The 26,306-nt window shown below is 38.0% G+C and overlaps 1 protein-coding gene across 1 annotated transcript in view; it reads right to left on the bottom strand.

Moving 5' to 3' along the window:
• AKAP7 (A-kinase anchoring protein 7) overlaps positions 1-26,306 on the bottom strand; it is a 147,313-nt gene that overhangs the window by 102,264 nt on the left and 18,743 nt on the right. Inside the window, exons 4-5 of the mRNA XM_025384225.1 lie at positions 17,710-17,846; positions 13,756-13,916 (exon numbers count right to left, since the gene is read on the bottom strand). Coding sequence (XP_025240010.1) covers positions 13,756-13,916; positions 17,710-17,846 — 298 coding nt within the window. The remainder of the gene's footprint in view (positions 1-13,755; positions 13,917-17,709; positions 17,847-26,306) is intronic.

Raw genomic sequence — 26,306 nt, 5'->3', positions numbered from 1 at the left:
ACATTTGCAGGAGAGCCAACCTACATGACTGTGTGATTTCTTCATTTTGTCATTCTTTTGATAAATACTTATTAACACCTTATTTATTTATGTATTTATTTATTTATTTGAGACAGGGTCTTTCTCTGTCACCCAGGCTGGAGTATGCTGGCATATTCACAGCTCACTGCAGCCCCGCCCTCCCGGACTCAAAAAATCCTTCCATCTCAGCTACCCAAGTAGCTGGAATCAAGGCATGCACCACCATGCCCAGGTAATTTTTTTCTATCTTTTGTAGAAACAGTCTCACTGTGTTGCCTAGGCTGGTCTTAAACCACTGAGCTCAAGCAATCCTCCCTCCTCAGGCCCCCAAAGTGCTGGGATTATGTGAGCCTTAACGCATTTTATGTGTCACACATTATAGAGGTACTGGGTATACGCTAGTGATCAAAACAGTCATGGTCCTGGCCCTCGTGGAGCCTAATCTAGCCACAAAGATAGTCAATCAAATAGACAATAATGGGCCAGGCACAGTGGCTCACGCCTGTAATCCCAGCACTTTGAGGGGCTGAGGCAGGCAGATCACTTGATGTCACGAGTTTGAGACCAGCCTGGCCAACATGGTGAAACCCCATCTCTACTGTAAATACAAAACTTAGCTGGGTGTGGTGGCAGGCACCTGTAATCCGAGCTACTAGGGAGGCTGAGACAGGAGAATCACTTGAACCCAGGAGGCAGAGTTTGCGGTGAGCCAAGATCGCGCAACTGCACTCCAGCCCGGGCGACAGAGCGAGACTCCATCTCAAAACAAACGAACAAACAACAATAAAAAAAAAACACAAATAGACAAAAACATAATCACAACATGTGATGAGCTCTATGAGGGCATCCCACTGGGTACAGTGATAGAGCGCTTACTTATAAAAATACTCTACTCACAGTGGGCAGGGACTCTGAAGTGGTGACATTTGAGATCCTAAGAATGAAGAGGTCTAAGCAGAAGGAACACTCAGGCATTTTCAGAAGATCTATAGCAGAAAAGACTTGGTTGAGTCCAGTATCTGTAAGAAGAAAGTTCAACTGGAGCACAGTGGGCAGGGAGAGAGGACCATGATAAGGCAGGAGATACAGGCAGCACACCAGAACATGGAGGGTATTGTGGGCTACAGCAAGGACGGTGGATTTTATTTTGCCCAGGTGTTGGGGCAAAAAAGCAAATGACTGGATTGGATCTGCCATTGGTGTTTCCCAGCCAGGTCAAACAGAAGGAGATAGGACAACTGAAAGAGCCACCAAGAAAGTGACATACCTTGAGGCCTTGTCTAGTGTGAGAATGAATACATCCATGCTGTTCTGGAAGAGGCCAAGCCTGGCTGAGCATTAGTAGTAGTGGAAAGGAAGTAAATGGCAACTAGAATGGGAAGCTGTGGCGATAGCTATAACTGAGTTTAAGGTCTCAGAAATATGCTTATGAGTGGCAGAGTGGTGTATGGGTGTAGGATGCTAACGTCAAAGAAGTCAAGGGATTTTAAGAAAAGCAACAGCTGTGATGGCAGTAGTGGGAATGGAGTATTTATCATTAATAATAACAGCTACCATCTGTTTAACATTGTCTATGTGCCCAATACTGTGCTAAACACTTCGTATAGATTATCTCACTTTATTTTCAGAACAGTTACTATTATGCCCATTGTACAAATAAAGAAACGGAAGGACTGGGAGGTGAAGTAAATTGCTTAAAACCACTCAGCTGGTAACAGACTGCACAGGAACGCAAATGGTTCTGACTGACTCCAAAGCTCACTTTGTGCCAGCATGGCTGGACAGATTGTGCTCGTGCTACTGAAGGACGCAAGCACTGCAATGTAAGCTATGAAACAAAATCCTCAAAATAGGAGAGGAAATATTCAGATGACAGCAAAAAGAGAGGCAGAAGGTAACAAAACCAGGTAACATGAACCACCAATAAGGAAAGGCCTTTGTGTGAGGCTAGAACAGGGACAAAGCAACAGAGAGCAAAGAGAATGTAGATGATATCTCTGGGTCCTGTGGAATGTGGGATTGGGTGAAATGAGCAGCCTTCACCTAGAAGAAGCTGTGATTTCAATCAGATAAGAGCTGAGTCTCAGCTAAGGCAAGAAGAGGTATTCCTGGAAAATGTTTAGGGAGTCCGGTTGCTAATTTACAATGTAACAGACTAGCATAGTGATTAAGAGCACAGAATCTGGAATCAGACTGCTTGGGCTTGAGTCCTGGTTCCCCTACTCACTAACAAATTACTTAACTTCTTTGTGCCTCAGTTTCCCTGACAAACAGGAGTGATGACAATGGTCTTCCCATGGTTTGGATGTGGTTTGTCCCCACCAAAACTCATGTTGAAATCTGATTCCCAACATGGTAGTGCTGGACATGGAGCCTTGTGGGAGATGTTTGGGTCACAGGGGTGGATCTCTCATAAATAGATGAATGCCTTAGGAGGATGTTTTCACTTTCATGGGACTGGGTTAGTTACTAAAGAGTACGCTCTTATAAAAGTGAATTAGGCTTCCTAGATTCTCTCTTGCTTCCTCTGTCGCCATGTGATCTCTTTGCACGCACCCACTCACTTTTCCACTTCTCTGCCATGTTTTGACCCAGCATGTGGTTCTCACCAGGAGCCAGCCAGTGCAGTGCTACGCTCTTGAACTTCCCAGCCTGCAAAATTGTCAGCTCAATAATCGTCTTTCCTTCATAAATTACCCAGCCTCAAGTATTCTGTTATAGCAACACAAAATGAACTAAGACAGCCCCTACCTCATGGATTTGTCAGAACGAAATTAATATTTAATAAGATAATTAGAATAATGCCTGGAACAAAGTCAATCCATTTAGAAAGTGTTTGATTGAAAATCAAGTTAATAAAAGAGGTGAGAATAAAAAGGAGTAAGAGAGAGGTGAGAAAGGAGAGGAAGGACGGAGGAAGTGTGCTTGGAGGCAGACGCAAATAGAGGCAGGGTATGAAACTAAGGTTCAATGGTGCAGGTCTCAATGGTGCAGGACTGTGAAAGCAGTCATCCTAGTTGAGAAGGCAAGCTGGTCTTCTAAGTGAAGTGTGGCTAAGTTATTTTGATGTTTCTGAAGGGAGCCTAGCCCAAGCCATTAGGGGGAGGGTTAGTGGGCTGCTGGGAAACCCACCAGCCTGTGGTGGTTAGAAGTCCAAGACTTCATGTAGTAATAGAGCACCCTAGAAGGGCCTAAAGATACCAGAAACTGAACAGATTCTTCACAAGGAGCAGAAAACACAGAATGTAGTCTCTCCATCATTTGGGGGAAATGACAGTCAAAATAAAAGAAAGCATAATGTTCAAAAGAAAGGTTTTCTAAAAACCTTTCATTTTTTCTTGTATGAGATAAATGTACTTAGAATCTTTTATCATGCTAACCAAGGGCACTTTTCTATTTAAAAAAGAAAGATTTGCAAGAACTATTATAATTCTAGCGGGCTAAATTTTTAGCAATCTCTCAATCTAACAAGCTTAACAAAATTACATATGGCTGAAAAAATGAATGAAATCACATATCCATTTCTATGCAAAAAGCTTTTCAGTGCAATTTCATCATTCATTATAAAATGTGGGAACATGCCATATAAATGCAAAATTTTCAGTATCTTCTTAATTCTATCAGCTACTGGGTAGTTCTAGGAAAGAAGGTGCTGTTTTATTCTGGAAAAAAAAAAAAAACAGGATCACTCAAGGTCAAGCTAGGAAGCTGAGACACAGCCTCTGATGCCACACACCTTACCTGCTCCCTCAAGTGGCTACCACCGTAAGCCCACAGTACATGTGATGCAAAGAAGGGCTTGGTCTCTTTAGCTCACCAGCAGGTACCAAAAATAACTGTGAGTAACAGCATAATTTTAATGGTACAGGAAAAAAGAAATATCTTCTTCTCACCCATCCTATATTCATTGTTACAGAGAACTCTATAAAAAAGACAGATTAACAAGAAACAAGCATTCCAATTTATTTAACAGAAGCTTTATGTGACATAGGACCTTTTATAAGAAAATAATGACCCAAATAAACATGTAAACCTGTGTATTTTTATGCTATGTTTGATGAAGAAGTGGATAGTTGTGGAGAAGTACAACTGAATTAAAAACTATGATTTAATGGTAATAAACTGGGGGAAACTTAGCAAGGCCTATTGACTCAGCTTCTCCTCTGTGACCCAGTGTCTTCAAAAAGGAGGATGTTCCACTCCTCCAGGCATAGAGAGAGCATATCTCAAATGTGGGTCCTATGACCTGCTTCAGGGAAGGGCAGCAGGGCAGAGGGTGACTTTCCTACTTCTGCTGTTTTCTCCAATTCCTTTAGCTTAAAATATTATGGAGTAGCATATCCTGACCCCCATTAATGGTAAAAGCCCATCAATTTAGACTCTACTAGTTCAAAATGTCCAATAATTTTCTTCAATTTTACACATTACAAATTCTAAATGACTCTTTATCCTGCCAATATTTAGTAACGAGTACAAAGAGTAGTGTCTGAAATTGGTTCCTTTTTTCATAAGAACTATGTAACACTTTAAGAATTTATTTTTTTAACTTGTAAATCTAAAAACTCTCTCAGTGAAAATCAGGTAAATTGGACTACAGCTGAACCTCTGAACAACACAGGTTTGAACTAAACAGGTCCACTTATATATGGATATTTTTCTTTTTTTATTATTATTATACTTTATGTTCCAGGGTACATGTGCACAACATGCAGGTTACATATGTATACATGTGCCATGTTGGTGTGCTGCACCCATTAACTCATCATTTACATTAGGTATATCTCCTAATGCTATCCCTCCCCCCTCCCCCTACCCCACAATAGGCCCCAGTGTGTGATGTTCCCCTTCCTGTGTCCAAGTGTTCTCATTGTTCAATTCCCACCTATGAGTGAGAACATGCAGTGTTTAGTTTTCTGTTCTTGTGATAGTTTGCTGAGAATGATGGTTTCCAACTGCATCCATGTCCCTACAAAGGACATGAACTCATCCTTTTTTATGGCTGCATAGTATTCCATGGTGTATATGTGCCACATTTTCTTAATCCAGTCTGTCACTGATGGACATTTGGGTTGGTTCCAAGTGTTTGCTATTGTGAATAGTGCTGCAATGAACATATGTGTGCAGTGTCTTTACAGCAGCATGTTTATAATCCTTTGGGTATATACCCAGTACTGGGATAGCTGGGTCAAATGGTATTTCTAGTTAGAGATCCTTGAGGAATCGACACACTGTCTTCCACAATGCTTGAACCAGTTTACAGTTCCACCAACAGTGTAAAAATGTTCCTATTTCTCCACATCCTCTCCAGCACCTGTTGTTTCCTGACTTTTTAATGATCACCATTCTAATTGGTGTAAGATGGTATCTCATTATGATTTTGATTTGCATTTCTCTGATGGCTAGTGACGATGAGCATTTTTTCATGTGTCTGTTGGCTGCATAAATGTCTTCTTTTGAGAAGTGTCTGTTCATATCCTTTGCCCACTTTTTGATGGGGTTGTTTTTTTCTTGTAAACTTGTTTGAGTTCTTTGTAGGTTCTGAATATTAGCCTTTTGTCAGATGGGTAGATTGCAAAAATTTTCTCCCATTCTGTAGGTTGCCTGTTCACTCTCACGGTAGTTTCTTTTGCTGTGCAGAAACTCTTTAGTTTAATTAGATCCCATTTGTCAATGTTAGCTTTTGTTGCCATTGCTTTTGGTGTTTTAGGCATGAAGTCCTTGCCCATGCCTATGTACTGAATGGTATTACCTAGGTTTTCTTCTAGGGTTTTCATGGTTTTAGGTCTAACATTTAAGTCTCTAATCCATCTTGAATTAATTTTTGTATAAGGTGTAAGGAAGGGATCCAGTTTCAACTTTCTACTTATGGCTAGCCAGTTTTCCCAGCACCATTTATTAAATAGGGAATCCTTTCCCTATTTCTTGTTTTTGTCAGGTTTGTCAAAGATCAGATGGTTGTAGATGTGTGGTATTATTTCTGAGGTCTCTGTTCTGTTCCATTGGTCTATATCTCTGTTTTGGTACCAGTACCATGCCGTTTTGATTACTGTAGCCTTGTAGTATAGTTTGAAGTCAGGTAGCATGATGTATCCAGCTTTGTTATTTTGGCTTAGGATTGTCTTGGCTATCTGGGCTCTTTTTTGATTCCATACGAACTTTAAAGTATTTTTTTTCTAATTCTGTGAAGAAAGTCATTGGTAGCTTAATGGGGATGGCTTTGAATCTACAAATTACCTTGGGCAATATGGCCATTTTCATGGTATTGATTCTTCCTATCCATGAGCATGGAATGTTCTTCCATTTGTTTGTGTCCTCTTTTATTTCATTGAGCAGTGGTTTGTAGTTCTCCTTGAAGAGGTCCTTCACATCCCTTGTAAGTTGGATTCCTAGGTATTTTATTCTCTTTGAAGCAGTTGTGAATGGGATTTCACAATTTGACTTCCTCTTTTCCTAACTGAATACCGTTTATTTCTTTCTCTTGCCTGATTGCCCTGGCCAGAAGTTCCAACAATATGTTGAATAGGAGTGGTGAGAGAGGGCATCCCTGTCTTGTCCCAGTTTTCAAGGGGAATGCTTCCAGTTTTTCCCCATTCAGTATGATATTGGCTGTGGGTTTGTCATAAATAGCTCTTTTTATTTTGTGATACGTTCCATCAATACCGAGTTTATTGAGACTTTTTAGCATGAAGGGCTGTTGAATTTTTTCAAAGGCTTTTTCTGCATTTATTGAGATAATCATGTGGTTTTTGTCTTTGGTTCTGTTTATATGCTGGATTACGTTTATTGATTCGCGTATATGGAACCAACCTTGCATCCCAGGGATGAAGCCCACTTGATTATGGTAGATAAGCTTTTTGATGTGCTGCTGGATTCAGTTTGCCAGTATTTTATTGAGGATTTTTGCATCGATGTTCATCAGGGATACTGGTCTAAAATTCTCTTTTTTTTGTTGTTGTGTCTCTGCCAGGCTTTGGTATCAGGATGATGTTGGCCTCATAAAATGAGTTAAGAAGGATTCCCTCTTTTTCTATTGATTGGAATAGTTTCAGAAGGAATGGTATCAGCTCCTCCTTGTACCTCTGGTAGAATCTGGCTGTGAATCCGTCTGGTCCTGGACTTTTCTTGGTTGGTAGGCTATTAATTATTGCCTCAATTTCAGAGCCTGTTATTGGCCTATTCAGGGATTCAACTTCTTCCTGGTTTAGTCTTGGGAGATTGTATGTGTCCAGGAATTTATCCATTTCTTCTAGGTTTTCTAGTTTATTTGTGTAGAGGTGTTTATAGTATTCTCTGATGGTAGTTTGTATTTCTGTGGGGTCAGTGGTGATATCCCCTTTATCATTTTTTATTGCGTCTATTTGATTCTTCTCTCTTTTCTTCTTTATTAGTCTTGCTAGCGGTCTATCAATTTTGTTGATCTTTTCAAAAAAACCAGTTCCTGGATTCACTGATTTTTGAAGGGTTTTTTTGTGCCTCTATCTCCTTCAGTTCTGCTCTGATCTTAGTTATTTCTTGCCTTCTGCTAGCTTTTGAATGTGTTTGCTCTTGTTCTCTAGTTCTTTTAATTATGATGTTAGGGTGTCAATTTTAGATCTTTCCTGCTTTCTCTTGTGGGCATTTAGTGCTATAAATTTCCCTCTACACAGTGCTTTAAATGTGTCCCAAAGATTCTGGTATGTTGTATCTTTGTTCTCACTGTTTTCAAAGAACATCTTTATTTCTGCCTTCATTTCGTTATGTACTCAGTAGTCATTCAGGAGCAGGTTGTTCCGTTTCCATGTAGTTGAGTGGTTTTCAGTGAGTTTATTAATCCTGAGTTCTAGTTTGATTGCACTATGGTCTGAGAGACAGTTTGTTATAATTTCTGTTCTTGTACATTTGCTGAGGAGTGCTTTACTTCCAACTATGTGGTCAATTTTGGAATAAGTGTGATGTGGTGCTGAGAAGAATGTATATTCTGTTGATTTGGGGTGGAGAGTTCTGTAGATGTCCATTAGGTCTGCTTGGTGTATATATGGATATTTTTCAATAGAAGTTACACGTGTGTGCCTGCCTATCCTGCCTCCCTGCTTCCACCTCCACTTCTTGTGCCTCTGCCACCCCTAAGACAGCAAGACTCACTCCTCCTCTTCCTCAGTCCACTCAATGTGAAAATGATGAGGATGAAAACCTTTATGATCATCCACTTCCACTTAATGAACAGCAAACATGTATTCTCTTTCTTAGGATTCTCTTAATAGCATTTTCTTTTCTCTAAATTATTTATCACAAGAATATAGTATATATTAATAATACATGTAACATAGAAAATATGTGTTAATCAGTTGTTTATGCTATCAATAAGGCTTTCAGTCAACAGTAGACTATTAGTAGTAAACTTCTGGGGGAGTCAAAAGTTACATGGGGAATTTTGACTACGCAGGGTTCTGGGCACCAATCCCCATGCTGTTCAAAGGTCAACTAGAATTACTTTCTTTACAAATTTTCCTGCTTTACAGTAAGTCAAACTAGCTCTGTCTCCATTATTTTGAATGAACAAAATTTTAATATTCCTGTGTAGGCATATACATACAATTTATTACAAAGTTTTAAGAAACTTTGGTCAATGGAATATATTCTTCTGAAAGTTGGAATATATCATTTGACCAAACAGCTTATAAAATATGATGCAAAAACAAATATTAAATCAGTTTACTGATACTGTTGCATTGAAGTAGTACTAATCCTAAGGCATTCTTTTTTTGAGATGGGGTCTCCCTCTGTTGCCCAGACTAGAGTGTAGTGGCACAATCATACCTCACTGTAACCTCCAGCCCCTGAGCTCACGTAATCCTCCTACCTCAGTCTGCTGAGTGGCTGGGATTACAGGCACAAGCCACTGTCCCCAGCCTGAGGCATTCTTTTAAAAATATATCTAAAGAAGCAAAATATTGACAAGAATTTCATGTGCTGAACATTCTGAATATCTGAACACTATGTAAATAGAGGCTATATCTAAACTTCAATGCCTGACACAGTACGTCCCCAATAATTAATAAATACATGTTGCTTCAGTAAGTGAATAAAGTTTTCCATGTATATTCAAATATTTAGGTTTCTCATAAAAGTGCATAAAAATTATAATCAAAAACAACAGTACAATACACACGTAAAAGATTAAAAGCAAGTATAACAGCGATTATATGAGGGGAAAGAATGCTTTTCTCCCTCCAGCTTCTATTTGGTATAATGCTTTGTTGAAACTTTTGAAAACACATAAATATTTTTAATCAACAGTACCCAATACCTCTGGAATCAAGAGAAGAATTACAGGAGCAGTAATAACAAACCAGTATCTTCGGGCTTATATTCATATTAAAGCTGGTGAGACTTCACATTCCTCAGCACACAATGAATCTTTCATCAATATTGGAAAATGCCTTTGTGAGAATATTTGCAAAGAATGGATGGAATTCTCAACGTTGCAAGCAACCAGTGAATTATTTAAAAGAACAATGGATGGATGACTAATTAGAAATGTTTCTTGAGTGCAGAGATGTTTACATTACCAAAGAAAAGCTCTAAGTCTAGCATTTTTTCCAGAGCAGCCAGGAAGAAAAGATTAAGTTTAATTGTGGGCATCAGTCCCAAATGATTTGCCCAGGAAGAAAAGATTAACTGTGGGCATTGGTCCCAAATGATGTGCCCTCAAAACAATTAGAGTTGCCTTCTCGTTGGCCAACTAATGATTTTAAGTACTCCTTGACTTGTAAATACTGCTTATTTGTTTGGATGCTTATTTACACGTTTTGCTTCACCCTATCCCTAAAAATAGGACTTAAGATAAGTCCAAAGAAGTGTACACTATAGTAAGTAAATTTAAAATAAAGAAAATGAGACATAGGGAAACTAAAACTGTAAAGAAAACATGAAGCCAGGTATGAGATAAGTGCACAAAAAGAATAACGTATTCTAAATTCTAAATCCTATATTCTAAATTGAAGTACACAAGAAATTAGATTCTAAGTTTTCAAGTAACTAATTCTAACCCAAAGACACAAGTTAAATGTTCAACATTCATTAGGTAAAAAACAACATGTTCAAAAGAAATAGCCCCTATATTAAAATTAAAAAGAATTTTTTCTTTTTTTTTTTTTTTTGAGATGGAGTCTCACTCTGTCGCCTTGGTTGGAGTACAGGGGCACGATCTTGGCTCACTGCAACCTCTGCCTCCTGGGTTCAAGTGATTCTCCTGCCTCAGCCTGGGACTACAGGGGTGTGCCATCACACCCTGCTAATTTTTTGTATTTTTAGTGGAGACGGGGTTTCACCATATTGGCCAGGCTGATCTCGAGTACTGGTCACCCCTGACCTCGTGATCTGCTCACCTCAGCCTCCCAAAGTGCTGGGATTACTGGCATGAGCTGCCGCGCCCAGCCAAAAAGAATTTTTTCTAATCAACTCATGTTAGTTAACAAGATATAATCAACATTTTTAATACTTAAACACAGAGAATTTCCATAAACCTTTTTCTTATAAAATCATCAAATAATGCCAAAAGAATTACAGTAAAAGCAATTCTGTAATATCAGTTCTACAAAGTTTTACACAATTTTGTCTAAGTACCTATGCAATTTTTTTGATGGTCTGGCTTAGTTTAGAAATGTATTTCTCAGTGAGAGGAGATGCTCTTGTAACAAACAGAAAAAGAAAGGAGGGGCTGGGCACAGTGGCTCATGCCTGCAATCCCAACACTTTACAAGGCTGAGGCAGGACAACTGCTTGAGGCCAAGAGTTCAAGACCAGTCTTGGCAACATAGCGAGACCCCAACTCTTAAAAAAAAAAAAATTAGCTGGCCATGGTGGTGCACACTTGTAGTCCCAACTACCCAAGAAGCTGAGGCAGGAGGATCGCTTGAGCCTAGGAGCTCAAGGCTGCAGTGAGTCACGATTACACCACTGCACTCCAGCCTGGGTGACAGAGCAAGACTCTGTCTTTACAAAAGGAAAAGGGAAAAGTATTATGATAAACATACTAGTAAAGATGGAATAGTCAAAATATTTCCTCCATAGAAGTCTTGCATATCCTTTAGTTGATTCATTCCTACATGTCTCTACCGTTCTTGTTATTAAAAATTGTGCCTCTTAAAAAAATTATTATTTATAGTTTTTTGTATACTATAAATGATCATGTACCTAGGGACTTCATTGAAGCTATAAGTTTCTCCTATGAAACCTAATAATCTGTCTTTCTCTTGATTTTAAAACTTCTAGCTATCATTTGTTTTTCTTTGTGACGTCAACGAGCGAAGTTTCTACATACTCTCTATTAACCAGAAAGCTCCTCAATTCATAAAATCCAATATACTGCTCTCTGATCACACCTCCTGATTTTCCTTTCTCACTCTTGAACTTCTATTAACTCTCTTCTTCAGTCCTATTACTCTATTCTCCTTCCAAATATTAGTCCCATCCAGACTTCACTGCCTTCTCTTAATGTACGTCCAATAATGATCACATCAAACATTCTGCCACTCTCTTGACAGTCTTGTTCCTTTGTCTTTTTACCACACCTACCATACAAGTGCTCAAGTATGGATTAATTCAGTTTCCCCTCTCCATTCCCATAGCTAAATCCTAGAATAGTACTTGAGAAGATCACAAATTAGTACCATTACAAATTTTTGCACTCATCCCAAATGCACCTTCTGCACTGCTCTGCAACCCATTACATGCTGCTTATTAAACTTTCCCCTTCCATTTCCCTTGGTCACCATTCTAAACTTTCACCACTCTCCTCATGCCCTTATTTTATCTTCACTGCTCCCTTTAGCATATGAATCTCATTTGATGATATCTATAGATTTGCAATTTATACTTCATAACACTAAACTACTTGTAGGTCCCTAAATAGAACTTGATTTATTTGCATATGCTGTTCCCTCTACCCAGAATACACTCCTCCCATTTGTTCAACCAGAAAACCTGTATTTACACTTCAAATGTTAACTCAAATGCTATTTCTCCTATGAAATCTTCCTCAATCCAGCCCCCTTCTCCTGTGTGCCCACTATACTCTGTGCCTCTGCCTCTCATTACAAAAATTATTATTATTACTATATTGCACTGCAATTGCTTGCCTGTTTGTTTCTGCACAAGGCTATAAGCTCCTTAGACAAAAAGGATCTTTTTTTTAATTTTTTTTATTTTTTCAGTTTTCTATCCCAAGTATCTAGCTGGCACTGGCTAACTGCATGCTAAAGGAATGAATTATTCCTACTAAAGTATAATTCCTTGGGCCCAACATTATGTAGAAGAAATGAAATTTAGAGGAAATAAATTTATAAAAATCTTAGCTAAAACGAATGTGGCTGTGTCACTAATAACAATAGTGAATTTCACATTTGCAACCCAATGGAAATGCTGTTATGTAAAATGTATTTCAAATATATAACAGAAATCTACTAAAAAGATAACTAAACAGCTCTACTTCTGATACATCTGAATGGATAATGAACTCAGTGAACTTAAACCATGTACCAGACAGCACAACTGACACTACACTAAATGTCATTCTAACAATTAATCTGAATGATAATCCAGCCCTATATAAACATTGACATTCACAAAAATATTTATCACAAATATCTTAAGAACACAAAAGAAAAACCAGCAATGAAACCTGATCCTCACTCCCTGCCAAACGTACACTTTAAAATAGGCAATTATTAAACAGCAAAGAGGCAATGTAATATTAAGCGAAAAGGATGTCCCAATAGATCACATACAACACGATGCCCTTTGTATTAAGTTAAAACCAACTAAAATGAAAATGCAAATACTTTGGGAAAATAAAAGGAAGTAAACACTGACTTCAGGATGATAGTGAACTTAACTGGAGGAAGGCAAAAGGATGCATTACTGAAAGGACAATATGGTTAGATTACTACCAAAGTACTAGCTTCTGTTTGGGGTGGTAGATTCCCAGGTTATTATTACACTGCTTTTTAAGAGATAGAGAGAGAGAAGGGTAGATACATAAAGAGAAGGAGGGATGGAGGCAAGAAGAGAGGGAAGAGGGGGCAGAGAAAGAAAACAGTAGAAGGAATAATAGATAGAAAGAAAAAAAACGCAGAGCATGGACCAATGATGCAAGCGTGTTATGAACTATGGATTACTGAACCTGCAATTAGATGACATGACATGAAATGATGTGAAAATAAAAATTTCTCACAGCATGTAGGCTAATACCCAACCTACTATCTCTGGATCAAACTGAAGTCACTCAACCAGGTTATGATTTTTTCTGCTTCCAATTCCCTGACACTTTCAATTGTGCTGCACAAAGCAATATGTTCTCCAACACATGTGAGGTCTTCTGCTAACACCAATGGGCCTTCTGCTCAGAGAGTAGTCCCTCCAGGGGAGTGGGTGGAGGGGAGCGGCATAAATGGAAACCTTGCTGATTCACCAATTGGCTCTCTGGAATGGGAATGACAACTCCTACAAGCCTTTGAATAGGCAACCAGTGACTCCTATTCATTGATTCAGTACTTACCAAGTGCCAGCTACTGTATGCCAAATGTTATGATAAGCACTGAAATCCTTCAGACTTATGATTGGGACAGTCCTCAAAAATACTTGAGTCTAGTCCATCATCTTTCAAAATTAAAAAATGTCAGGTCTCTATTACAAAATTGAAAAATATTGCTTCTCCAACAGACAAGATTTCATATGAATGTGTTGCTGTTTTACCTGCTATCTCCAAAAGTGAGTTTATATGATCCCCTTCTGCCAGCTTCACAAATCCAACCTGATTTCCAAAAGTGCCAATCCCTTGAAAGGGCAAAGTCAAATGTTTTCCTTGGAGGAGTTCTTCTATGAATGGTTTCAATTCCAAAAGAGCATCAATACCACTAGTAAGAAATAATACATTTTTCAGTAACACATTAAGTAATAAAATATACAAAACCAAATAAGAAACAAAGTACCAGTTTTAGAAAGATGAATTCATTTTGATATTTGTACTAATTATTTTAAGGCTCAAAATACCTTCTAAATCTAAACTTTATGATTAAAACTGATAGACAGTTTTAAACAAAAACTATGGAAGAAGTAAAGAAATCTTTACCTAATTATAATTGCTATTAAAGACATGAAAGTAGACACTATTTTACAGTTTACCAAAAAATGTTTAACCAAGTGAAATATGAACAACTCAAAAAATTACTGAAAATATATCCCAAAAAACCGAGTACCTACAAGAGATTACATTAGATTACATTACCTTACATTAGATGTCAAGTTCTAGATTCTTGATGAAAGTACTAACACTTTTACAGTACATACTATTTGTGAGGCACTCTAATAAAAGTTAAAACACACTATCTCTTAAAATGCAACAGTCTCTGTAATTAGATAATTTGCTATACTTAGACTCAAATAAAATACAACTTTAATTATATTCCCCAATTGTAACTGTAAGTTTGCCATATATACTTTAGCTATTTAGCCTATGCAATTATATGGCCGCTCTGTGTTGGAAGTGCTATATCTTTTCTTCTTCTCTCTTCTTCTTTCTTCTTCTTCATTTTTTTCTCTGTCTTTCTGTCTCTTTCTCTCTTCTTTTTTTCAGACAGGTTCTCTGTCTGTCACCCAGGCTGGAGTGCAGTGGTGGGATCACAGCTGACTGAAGCCTTGACCTCCTGGGCTTAGGTGATCCTCCTGCCTCAGCCTCCTGAGTAGCTGGAATACACAGGTGTATGCCAACATGCCTGGCTATTTTTTTTTAATTATTTATAGAGAGGTTCCCCTGTGCTGCGAAAGCTGGTCTCAAACTCCTGGGCTCAAGTGATGCTCCCGCCTTGGCCTCCCAAATTGCTGGGATTACAGGTGTGAGCCACTGCGTCCAGCCACACTTTTCTTAATAAAAACAAATGTCTGCTATATTACTGAATTGGACATTACAAGGTTTTTGATATTTGGAAAATTAGAATTACTTCTATCTTGAAGAGATTTTGGTATAGGTACTTTGAGAAAAAAATGAAATCTCACTAGAGGGCAGCAATTACTTAAAAAAGAACTAAGCACATTCATCCAGGGCTTTAAAACACCCTTCCAGTGGATTGCCATTCGTTTAAATTATTTTGATCAGTGATTTGTTCAGCCAGGTGTTTGAAAAAATCAGCATTTTTCTTGATCTTTCATATTTCTAAATTAGTCTTCAGGTAAAGTTTTTAACTGATTTTCATATGACTTCAATACTCAGTCTCATTTCTCTGAAACATTATATAGCTATAAGTATGGTACATTTCTCATTGTACCTCCAAATCCAGTTTAAATTCACTATTACCTAACTGTAGTTATGTTCATCCAAACAGTGCACATACTTTTAAGTCAGTATTTTCCTTTACTGTGTGCTATGAATTAAAGCATGTGATAACAGAACAGCTACTCCTGGCTCATTTATAAGTTGCGGGAATTCAAGATATTTGTTTTAAATGAAACTATATGTTAAAGCAGACCATGAGAAAGTTTAAGACTTTTCAGAGACAGTGAATTCTATGTCGTTATTCTTTAAAGAAATATAGATTATCTAAATTCAGTCCATTTTTCCAGTTCTCTAGTAGTATAAATCAGTAAATTTGTGCCAATAAGATGCCACTGATTCACAGAGTAAGAAGGAATCAGTGTCTACTGGGAGTATCACTAATATTCGAATTATATTAAATAGAATATGTTTTCAAGAGGGGCTTACAAAAAGGCTTCTTTAAGGTAAAGTAAGTAAAAAGCAAATGCATATAAGAAACAAAATTCTCAAACTGGAGTTCAGACCCAAAGGTTGTATTTCAAACTAAGACAGGACACCTATCTTTTCAAATCAGCAGCCGGGCTTGGCCTAATATATTTTTATTCCTTTCTCCTACACTATAAGGACACAAAGGAGTTTAGGTGACATCTACCTCAAGAAATTAATGATTTTTTTTTAAAGTATCTGCACATTCCATATCCAATCCATCGATCGGTATACTATTAAACAACTAAAACTTGATATTAGACTTTGAAAATTAGGAATCAATACAGGACAAGAAATGGACAATCTAGATGTCTAACATATTATACAGTATAGGATAAAAAGTTAAAAATTAGAGACTTTTAATAAATCATTCACATAAACAATGTCTTCCCAGAAACCTCATCAATTCCATTCTAGCTGCCCCAAAGTGAGGTCACACCTTGAACCTCACCATCACTTAAAAGTTGATACCTCTGCCCCTCCAGAATGGGTGTGGACCCAATCCAATCAGCTAAAGGGCCTTAATAGAAAAGACTGGAGTCCCCCAAGAAGGAATTCTGTCCCCAGATTGACTAAGGTCTTGAGACATCAACTCCCCTTGCGGACTGCCATGCAGATTCCAGACTTCTCCCTCAATCATGGGAGACAATTCTTTAAAATAAATCTCTCTACGTAAAGATATACATGTCTGCACAGACAGATATAGATAGATCTCTACATAGATACTCTCCTATTGGTGCTGTTTCTCTGGAGAATCCTGACCATTCTAACACACACAGAGCATGACTCCCTTCTCTCAACCTTTCATTTTGCATAGCATCTTCTTTGGATTCTCTTCTTTCAAGAGCACCAGAGAACTGCTTTTATCTTCTGATTGGCAAAGTGATCAAAGTCAGGCAAGTAAAATCTCCCCTCCTCTCTGTCCTCGCAGGATGCTCAAGGCTACTTTGGGTACATCGGCTCGGGACAGATCATAAGATTGACCTCTAAAGACATGAGCTTCTACTCTTTAAAAGACATAACTACAATAATCATAATGGGTTGAATATTTTGAGTTATTAATTTGTTTCATCTTATCCTTTTTTATTTTATCTTTTCCTCAACCCCTTCCTAATTCAAGCCTTGCTCCTCATTCCCTCAGGAGATATAGCTGTTAAAGTAGATAACAAAAGCAACCTGCAATTCATCCTGGCTTTGGTTTTCCATAGATCTTAGGCTTGAACTTAACACAGTGAGCTATATAGCAGGAAACAGAGGAAAGGAAAATCTAAGTACAGATAAGAGTGTCCCAGAAAATTGGGGGAAGAACAAGGTTTCTTTCAGGTTGGAAAGCAGTAATCAATGACTTTTCTTCAACCTTTATGGCAGAACCCTGGCATGGGGGCGGTGGCGGTAGGTAGAGTACAGTGACTCTAAAATGACTAAGGTGAAACTGAAATTGTCCAGTGGCCTAGTAAAATGGCAGCTCTCATAGCTAATAATAGAGTGCCTACTATGTGCCAGGCCCTAGGCAAAGAGCTCTTGCATGTATTGGTACTATTATTTTCTCCATTTACTTAGAAAGTACATGATTTGCCCAAAGTGAGGCAGATAATAAGAGGTGGTTGTGCCATGATTCCAGAATATGTATCTAAAGTTTTAACCTAAATGGTCAAGTCCAGAGTGCTGATAATATGAGCATGGACAAAACGATTACATAACCAAGGGCTACCACTTGATAACCATAACAGAGTTTAAAAGTTTAGATTAAAAAGAATATTTATATACTTTACTCTGTATATTAACTATTAACTGGAATAAATTGTATAGAGACTACTTCTTTAAATTTAGAATGTCTCTTTGGGTTCTGCTGTGCTTACTCATATTAAAGTAATAATTTGGAAAATTATATTTAAGAAAAATATATTACTCACATGTTTACTTCATCTTCATTTAATAATTGCATCACCAGCAGGGTAATATGAAAGGAACCATCGCTGACCATTGCTTTGGCCAGTCGCTCATCTTGTTGTATTATTGCATTTTGCACCATCTTAATTCCTTTTATAATCTAATAACACATACACACATACAAAAAAAATTCCAGTGATTAGGTAAGCAAAATCTCTTTATGGTAAAATGTAAAATCAAGAAGAAAAATAAGCAACAACCAAAATTAGAACAACACTAAGATTCTTCAACCAAATGAATGCTTAACTGTCTGCTTGTTCTCAAACAGATAGTTGACTTGGACAGCTTAAAAGGGTGTGTAAGATTTAAAGCATGATGATTGTCTATCTTAAGAGTACTGAACCCAACACCTTTATTATGAAGATCAGATTGCTATCTGACTGGAAAAACCTCTCAATGGCTCTGCATCTTTTCAGAAATTTGTCCTTGGAACACCCAATATGACTCAATAACTATGATCTTTCCTAAGAATAAGGCTTTATTCTTGCCACAGAAAGGTCAAGCCAGCAGACAACATTCCATTTCTGTTGGAAGCAATAATTATTTGTCTCCAAGTGAATGTGTCTGTGAACCCATTCCTCATGGCCTTTAAGATATTTTATGACAGCAATAATTTCAGTAGAAATGACTACTATCATTTTTCCAGACCTGTGAGGAGGGTCATTACCATGAAGAGTTGTAAAGAAGTCCAAATGCACAGGTTAGAAGAACAGAATCTGCATCCAGAAATCCCCACAGACCTGGTCCATCATCTCCCTTCCTCTCTCAGCACCTGCTCCTCTGAAACAGGGAGAGGAATGATGCATCTTCCCTCCTCCACTTCCAGTTAGATACAATTCTAGTCAACTTCTAAATGTGAGTATATTGGAAAGTAGTTTGAATACAAAATAGCAAACCCAGAAAAAGAAACAACAGAGAAAAGAAAGCACAGAGAAACCCTAAGGGAACAGAAGACAGAAGCCCTGAGGCAGCAGAATTAGTGAGAGAAAAAAAGGAAAGAGTGGGGGCTGACAGTCAACGCAGAATCCATAAAAAAGCAGAGATAAGAAAAAACTGATTCATGAGCATAGCAAACTGTTCTGATACCAAAGTAGTTGTTTTATCCTGAACAATGTTCCCATTATCTGCAGAATGTGATTGTGCAAATCATGAGATGCTGTCCTTGGATCTCACTTCCCATTGACAGAGACTCTCTCCTTTGACCAAAACTCTAGTCAGGCCCCTCTGAGTCTTCTGCTTGACTAGGCCTAACCATGAGCTTCTCTCTCTGTCCTCGCAGAATCTGGTTTGAGCAAGAATGCTGCTAAGTCAGTTTAAAGAAATCCCCCACCCTGGGTGTCTAACCACCCTCCATATCTGAGCTATCTTATCACCACGGTCTCCCTTCAGCAATAATCCTATCCAGTCTGTTTAGCCAGAAACCCCTCATCCTTTCTCTCAGTAATTTTCCATTCACTGACCTCCATTCTGCTCCTTGGTTATAAATCCCCATTTGTCCTTGTTGGAGTTGAGTCCAATTTCTCTCCCCAAATGACAGACCCCATTGCAGTGATCCCTGTACTGGTCACCATGGCCCCTCTGGAATACGGTCTGCCATACCATCTTTAACAAGTGTCATGAATAACTTTTTCTTTAGCATCATGTACTTTACAATAAATCCGTATCACCCAAAATAACCTCAGCATTTCTCTGTTCCTTATAATCTGCAAGAGACCAACAGAGGAAATGGTGTTTTCTTAGTAGAAGTTACACAATAACACCTAACATTTTCCAACACAAGATGTCATTTGTGTGACACCCAATAAAAGAATATTCATAGCCTAATAAATAAAACGTTCCAAAAATAATGGTATACAAAAATCTTAGAGAGTCACAGTTTACTCTATGTAGACAAAATGAAATTATAAACTTCTTGAGGTCAACGTCTATCTCTTCTACACCACTGTCTCACCACAGTGCAGTGATGATAATAAAAAAACCATATTTAAACAGCAGCAGCAGCAACTAACCTTTACTGTGTGCTCGCTAGGTTCTAGGTATCATGGTGAATATTTTACATATATATTAGCTCAGTGTAGCCTCCCAACAGTCCCATGAGGTAGATATTGGTATTATCTCTGTTAAAATAAACTGAAACACAGACTAAAAATCTCAAGGCCAAATACTCCCCCTCCCCCGGCCAAAGCAAAAAACAACCTGGGAAAAGAATAAACTACATATGAAAAATATGAGAGAGGCACCTGGAGGAAAAGATCCAGGAGGGGTGAGGAGAAGAGGTAGCTAGAAAGCAATGGAATACGGAAAAAGATCAAGAGATGTACAAGGAGTTTGTCCATTTATGAGAAGGGTAAAGGGGAGAAGCAGAGATGTGGTCATGGACTTAAGAACTGAAACATCAAGGGAAGACATTTAAGGGGATTTTCAGAAAGTCTGACCAGTGCTATGGTTTGAATGTGTCCTCCAAAGTTCATGTGCTGGAAACTAGACCCCCCAGTTCACAGTGTGTGGGGTGGGGCCTAACGAGAGGTGTTTGGGTCATGGGGGCACTGTTCTCATGAATGGGTTAATGCAGTTACTATGGAAGTGGGCTTCTAAGAGAAGGATGAGTTCAGTTCCCTCTTGAGCCTGCTCACTTGCTCACTCACTCTCTCCCTGACCCTCTCGTCTTTCACCATGGGACAAGAGCAGCAAGAAGGCTCTTGCCAGATGCTGGCTGGCTCCTCAATCTTGGATTTCCCAGCCGCCAGAATTGTGAGAAATAAACTGCTCTTTATAAATTATCTAGTCTCAGGTAGCACAAAATGGACTAAGACACTATGTAGCAGAACACACTTGCCCTCAAAAAAAAGCCTTTAGTGTAAGTCCACATGACTCCACAATTATTTTGAAGTTGAATTCTGGCATTGCCAAACTTACAGAGTTGCATTAAAGATCATATTAGAAAAGCTATATGAAAGTACTTTGGAAGCTCTTCACCATTTGCCAAATATAAAGTACACAACAGCGCCAATATTATTCGAATCAGTGGTTTTCTACCAGCACAATTTTGCCTCCCAGAGGACATTTGGCAATACCTAGAAACATTTCTGGTTGTCATAATTGGATAGGGGATTGCTACTTGCACCTAGTGGGTAGAATATTTGCATTTTCATACTAACTTAGTCTTCACTCTAAGTTAAATATTAATTATATGTAAATTTAGGGCAATGTTCAAAATTCCATTCATCTATATATTCCACATTCTGGTGAGATGTCCCACATGGTAAAATAGTTTTAGACCATTAGTATCTTTGATTTATCCAGTAGCATATAAAACTATAAGTAAAAACTGTAAAATACTTTAAAGACTATTATTTTTCTCAAGTCACATAGTACTTATGCATGATTAGCCTCAAACTTATGAAAATTTTAAGGTTAATCTTCAAGCAATATATTTCTAACAATGCTTTGATTCTCCAGATTTATGTATTCCTTGATATAACTATATTTTTCATGCATTTTATTCTTAATTACATTCTTTAAAAGTAAAAGAAAAACACTTTAGAGTCTTCTTTATATGTCATATTTTAAAAATACCAATGACATCAAAGGCCAAAGGAAACTAATTTTTACAGCCATTATTTAAAATTCTATAAGGTCATTAAAGCTTATCTCTCACCATAATCCCCAGCCATTGGCAGTGCTGCACAAAGTACATTTTAAAAATCTAATACTATAAAGTCAAATTCCAATAAGACAGTGAAAGAAACTTGTAAAAATAAAAACTTTACTTAAATCTTAAATATTTCATTCATTGAGTAATTCGAGTTAAGAGAATAAAAGCTGATATTCATCTGCTAAATATCACCACTGTCATATTCCATATGCCTAAAAATGATGCAATTAAAAAATCTGTTTTCATATCTTTTAAACTTTCTAATTTAATCAAATCATATATGAGTTCAAAGGCAAAGTCTTAAAGTCAGCATGCCTCTACATGAGAGAGAAGAGTTACAGTCTGGGGAAAATGTCTTTGACCTCATCTTTTGATATTGTTCTTGGAATTTTCCTAAGCTGTTATTGATACACATATTGTTCCCAAATTTGTTGCCTCATTAAGATTTATTAGAATTATCACACTAATTTGCTACCTAATTTTTCTTAATTTTTTCTGCTTGTCTACAACTATAGAAAGAACTTGAAATATAGCAATAATTGGAGTAAAAGTAAAAAAAATCATCCTCAAATAAATAATGTTCTGTATCTACCAGTGGTATGTGCCTAACATACCCATGATGACATCAAACACTTTTACTATTATTTTCCAGAAAAGAACTGAATGCACTAATCAACGTCCATATTTTCCTAAGACCAGTAATTTTCACATTGCAAAATTATGAAATACAGAATTACATGTAACAAATGCCTTTTAAAATCCCTGAAGAGGCTGGGCATGGTGGCTCACACCTGTAATCCCAACATTTTGGGAAGCTGAGAAGGAAGGATCACTTGAGCCCAGGAGATTAAGACCAGCCTGGGCAACATAGTGAGACCTCATCTCTATTCAAAAAAAAAAAAACAGAAACAAAGAAAGAAAAGAAAAAAGGAAGGAAGGAAGGAAAGAAGGAAGGAAGGGAGGAAGTGAGGGAAGGAGGGAGGGAGGGAGGGAGAGAGGGAGGGATAAACCTCTGAAGAAAACCCTTTTCTTCCATTAGTATATTTTAAAAACAAAGAAAGAAAGAAAGAAAGAAAGAAAGAAAGAAAGAAAGAAAGAAAGAAAGAAAGAAAGAAAGAAAGAAAGAAAGCAAGCTGCTGAAGAAAACCTTTTTCTTTCATTAGTATATTTTTAAAACATGTCAAAAAATTAATACACTCCTAATTTCAATCAGCTTCTGACTGTTCCTTGATTTTTTCAATGTTGATTCTTACTACCTCTCAAAAGAAGGCATATAAAACCAATATATGGGTAAATCTAGCTAGAATTAATTAAACAATTCTAGTCATTTAAGAGACATTTAGGATTTACTATACCCCCATCGGAATGTTTTCTTCTTTTCTTTTTAAACTAACATGCAATTGAAAGTTAATGGAAACACATACTTTCATATACTTCCAATTAGGATTTTTTATGCAGCCATCCTAATCCATTTTCCAATTCTATTTGCTTAAAATATGAAATCAAGATTTTCCACTAATAAAGAATTCCAAACTTCTAAGAATGTGTTTTAAATCAAAGACCAGTGGAATTCTGAATACTTTTTTCTTTAAAACTAGATGCCAACATGTAGAGGCCAAAAGTAGAGCAACTCATTGTGAATACGCTAGCTTCCAAAAGCTTGTTTGCAGGTCACTTAATTGGAACTTGGAATACAGTCTTCCATTGAAACAATGTTATAAATGCTACTTTTTTCCCAAGCCTTCCCACTTTTAAAAGCTCATAAGTAATTTAAAAAGAAAATTAACATTAGACACTTTAAACAAACAAAAATGTGCTCATGCAGAAGATATAAAATATAACTCCTAATCTTGCCTGATTCCTACATCTCTTCCCCATATTTGTATGTAAGCTTTCTAAGTGGTTAACTACAAATAAGTCTCTTGAAAGGGAAACATTAAGTTATTTGGTTTCAAGGTCACTTGAAACCTGCATTTCCCTCTATTATAAGTTACCCTACCTCCTCCAAAACCAGTAAACTGCTGTTGAACCTGTATTATGAAACCACCATTACATTGCATTTATTATATTTAAGTGTTCTGGTTATAACTTGGAATGACAGAAATACGCATTTGCAATGAAACAACAGCAGAGAGAGAAAGAGCGAGAGCGAGAGAGTGCGCGTATGTGTGTGCACCTACTCTTGAACAAACACCAGTCTAGGTATGGGCATGCACTAAAAATCCTGCGAGGAAGACAAGTGTCAAGTTGCAAGGATGACAAATGACACACAGAAAGCTGTGAAAGCCTTTAGCTGACAGGAATGGGGCAAGGAAAGGGATAGTTGACCTAGACGAGGTGGTCATGGGTAGAGAGGTTTGAGCTGAGATTCTGGCATTAACAAAACCAAGAGGAGCAAGGAGAAAACCCCAGCCAGAGAAGGCTTTCCCTGGGGCCGAGGGAACCTGGCAAGCCCAAGGAAGGCTAGAAGAGCTCGGGCAGAAAAAGCAAGGGCTGAAGGGTAGAGGACAGAACAGACAAAACCTCAGAGAACATGGAAAAGAGGTTGTCTTTATCCTATCGATGGGAAAATCCTGAAGTATATAAGCAGGCTGGTGACATGGCTAGATTTGGGTTTAGAAAACAGTCATCTGAAGGAGGTATTATCACCCACCTCATTTTACACCTGAACAAACTGAAACTTGAAAAATGTTGGTAACCTGACCTACACATGCAGCGGAGTCTGTGACTCAGTTGGTACTAACAAGTCTGTCAGACCCAAAGCCTGCAGTCTTTCCAGCATCTACACAACCTTACAGGGGTAGAGAGGCAGAAACAAAGGCTACAGCAGGTTAAAGGATGAAAACTCAAAGCTGCGGACAGGACTCTCATCCCCTTTCTCCCTTCACTTTTGTGATGCAAAGCCTAGAAGTTAGTGGTGGAAGGAAAGAATTTTTCTCTCCTCCTTCCATTCAATCCCCTTCCCCACGTTCCCTATCCCATCAGCACATCATCCCAGCAGTCTTCTCCGGAAGCGGTAAGAAGCCATAACACAGCTAGGAGGGGAGAGAGGGCAGACATGGGGGTGATGCAGAGATGCTGCTCAGTCTCCCCGAGGAGCAAGGAATACAGGTGAAGGGAGAAGCTGAAAATGAGCGGCCTAGGGAAAGTGACACCCAGAGGTGTTCATCGAACATCTAGACTGAGAGACTCTGTCAAATCAAAATACAGAACCTGGATTCTCTTCCAATCACAAATCATGTGTCCATAGGGAAGTCACTTCAACTGTCTGACATTCAGTGTCCTTAGGACCTGGCTTCTGTCTGGCTGCTCATGAAAGTAGCAGCACCTCTCACTCCCTGAGCTCTTCTAATCCCCATAGGTATACGTAACCCTAACTTTCAAACCAAACAACTTGCAAGTATTTTAATATAATGCATAATTGCTGATTACACTAACTTTGTATTGCCTAAACACTTTTAAGGACTATTTTACTAGGACTTTTAATTTTTTTTTTTTTCTTTTGAGATACAGTCTAGCTCTGTCACCCAGGCTGGAGTGCAGTGGCGCAGTCTTGGCTCACTGCAACCTCTGCCTCCTGGACTCAAGCAATCCTCCCACCTAGGCCTCCCAAGTAGCTAGGACCACAGGTGCAAGCCACAATGCCTGGCTAATTTTTGTATTTTTAACAAAGACAGGGTTTTGCCATGTTAACCAGGCTGGTCTCAAACTCCTGGGCTCGAGAGATCCACCCACCTCAGCTTCCCAAAGTGCTGGGATTACAGGCATGAGCCACCACACCTGGCTCTCATTAGGACTTTTAAGAAGTATTCCTCAACGAAAGGAATCGCATATATGTCAGTAAAATCAGAATATGATTCTTCACTACATCAAATCTAAAATCTTCTATGGCTAGGTAACTCTTCTCTTGTTATGTATATTTTCTCCCCGGCTAAACTGTGTCTCACAGACTAGATATTTCCTAGAATGATACAACATAATTTATTTATTTTTTTATATTTCTTTCTTTCATTTTAATTTTGATTTGATTTTTAACAATTTGCTAGCATTCCCTAGAGACATTCTAGTCAAACAAGGGGAAAGGCAACCTGAAAATGTGCCTGGTCAAAGAGATTATAACCCACAAACAGAAATTCAAATCTGGCTCTTAAGTTGGGCCAAGGGGTACAAACAGTCAGTCTTCTAAGTGAGGTGTTCTTTCCTGCGGCATTGTAATTCCTACCTCACTGCTTCAGTAGCTGTAATGAGATGCAGTAGTTTTCTCTCTCAGGGGTTTCTCAGTAGGAGCTAACGGGCTGGTTCCATTTCCTATTATTTATTATATTAATTTTTCAGATTTTAATAGATTTCTACCAAGTTTAATGGTGCAATATTAAGTTGTTACAACACTGAGTAATTTTTTAAAGAAACTATGTTGAAATAATCACTATCATAAACAAGATTAAGCAGCAAGAAACCCCAGTTTACTTTCCCAACAGAGATCTCAGAATCCTCTTTTCTCAACTGGTCACTGCTCCCTACTTCCAAAGGGTCCCTCAGATAAAATGAACAAACACTTGCAAATAACCTTGACATGCCATCTGGCAACACTTTTTCCAGTGGGTTTTGCAAAATTACTGTTTAAATATGATTGTCTAAATATTTTTGGAGGCTGAGGTGGAAAGATTGCTTGAGTCCAGGAGTTCAAGGCTGCAGGGAGCTATGACTGTGCCACTGCACTCCAGCCTGGGTGCCAGAGCAAGACCCTGTCTCAGAAAAATAAATAATATTTTCCAAACTTGTTGTTTAAATATATTTCTATTACTTAAATAGAAATATTGCCTGTACAGTCCTGCCAAAATGCCACCAAAGACTCTTAGAAGCTGAGAGCAAGTGGGTTCATAAGCATTTAGTATACTTTAAATT

This window comes from Theropithecus gelada, chromosome 4 (genome assembly GCF_003255815.1).
Source record: "Theropithecus gelada isolate Dixy chromosome 4, Tgel_1.0, whole genome shotgun sequence".
Taxonomy (NCBI): Eukaryota; Metazoa; Chordata; class Mammalia; order Primates; family Cercopithecidae; genus Theropithecus; species Theropithecus gelada.
Note: the sequence above shows the minus strand (reverse complement) of the source record. Positions and strands in the feature narration are given on the sequence as shown.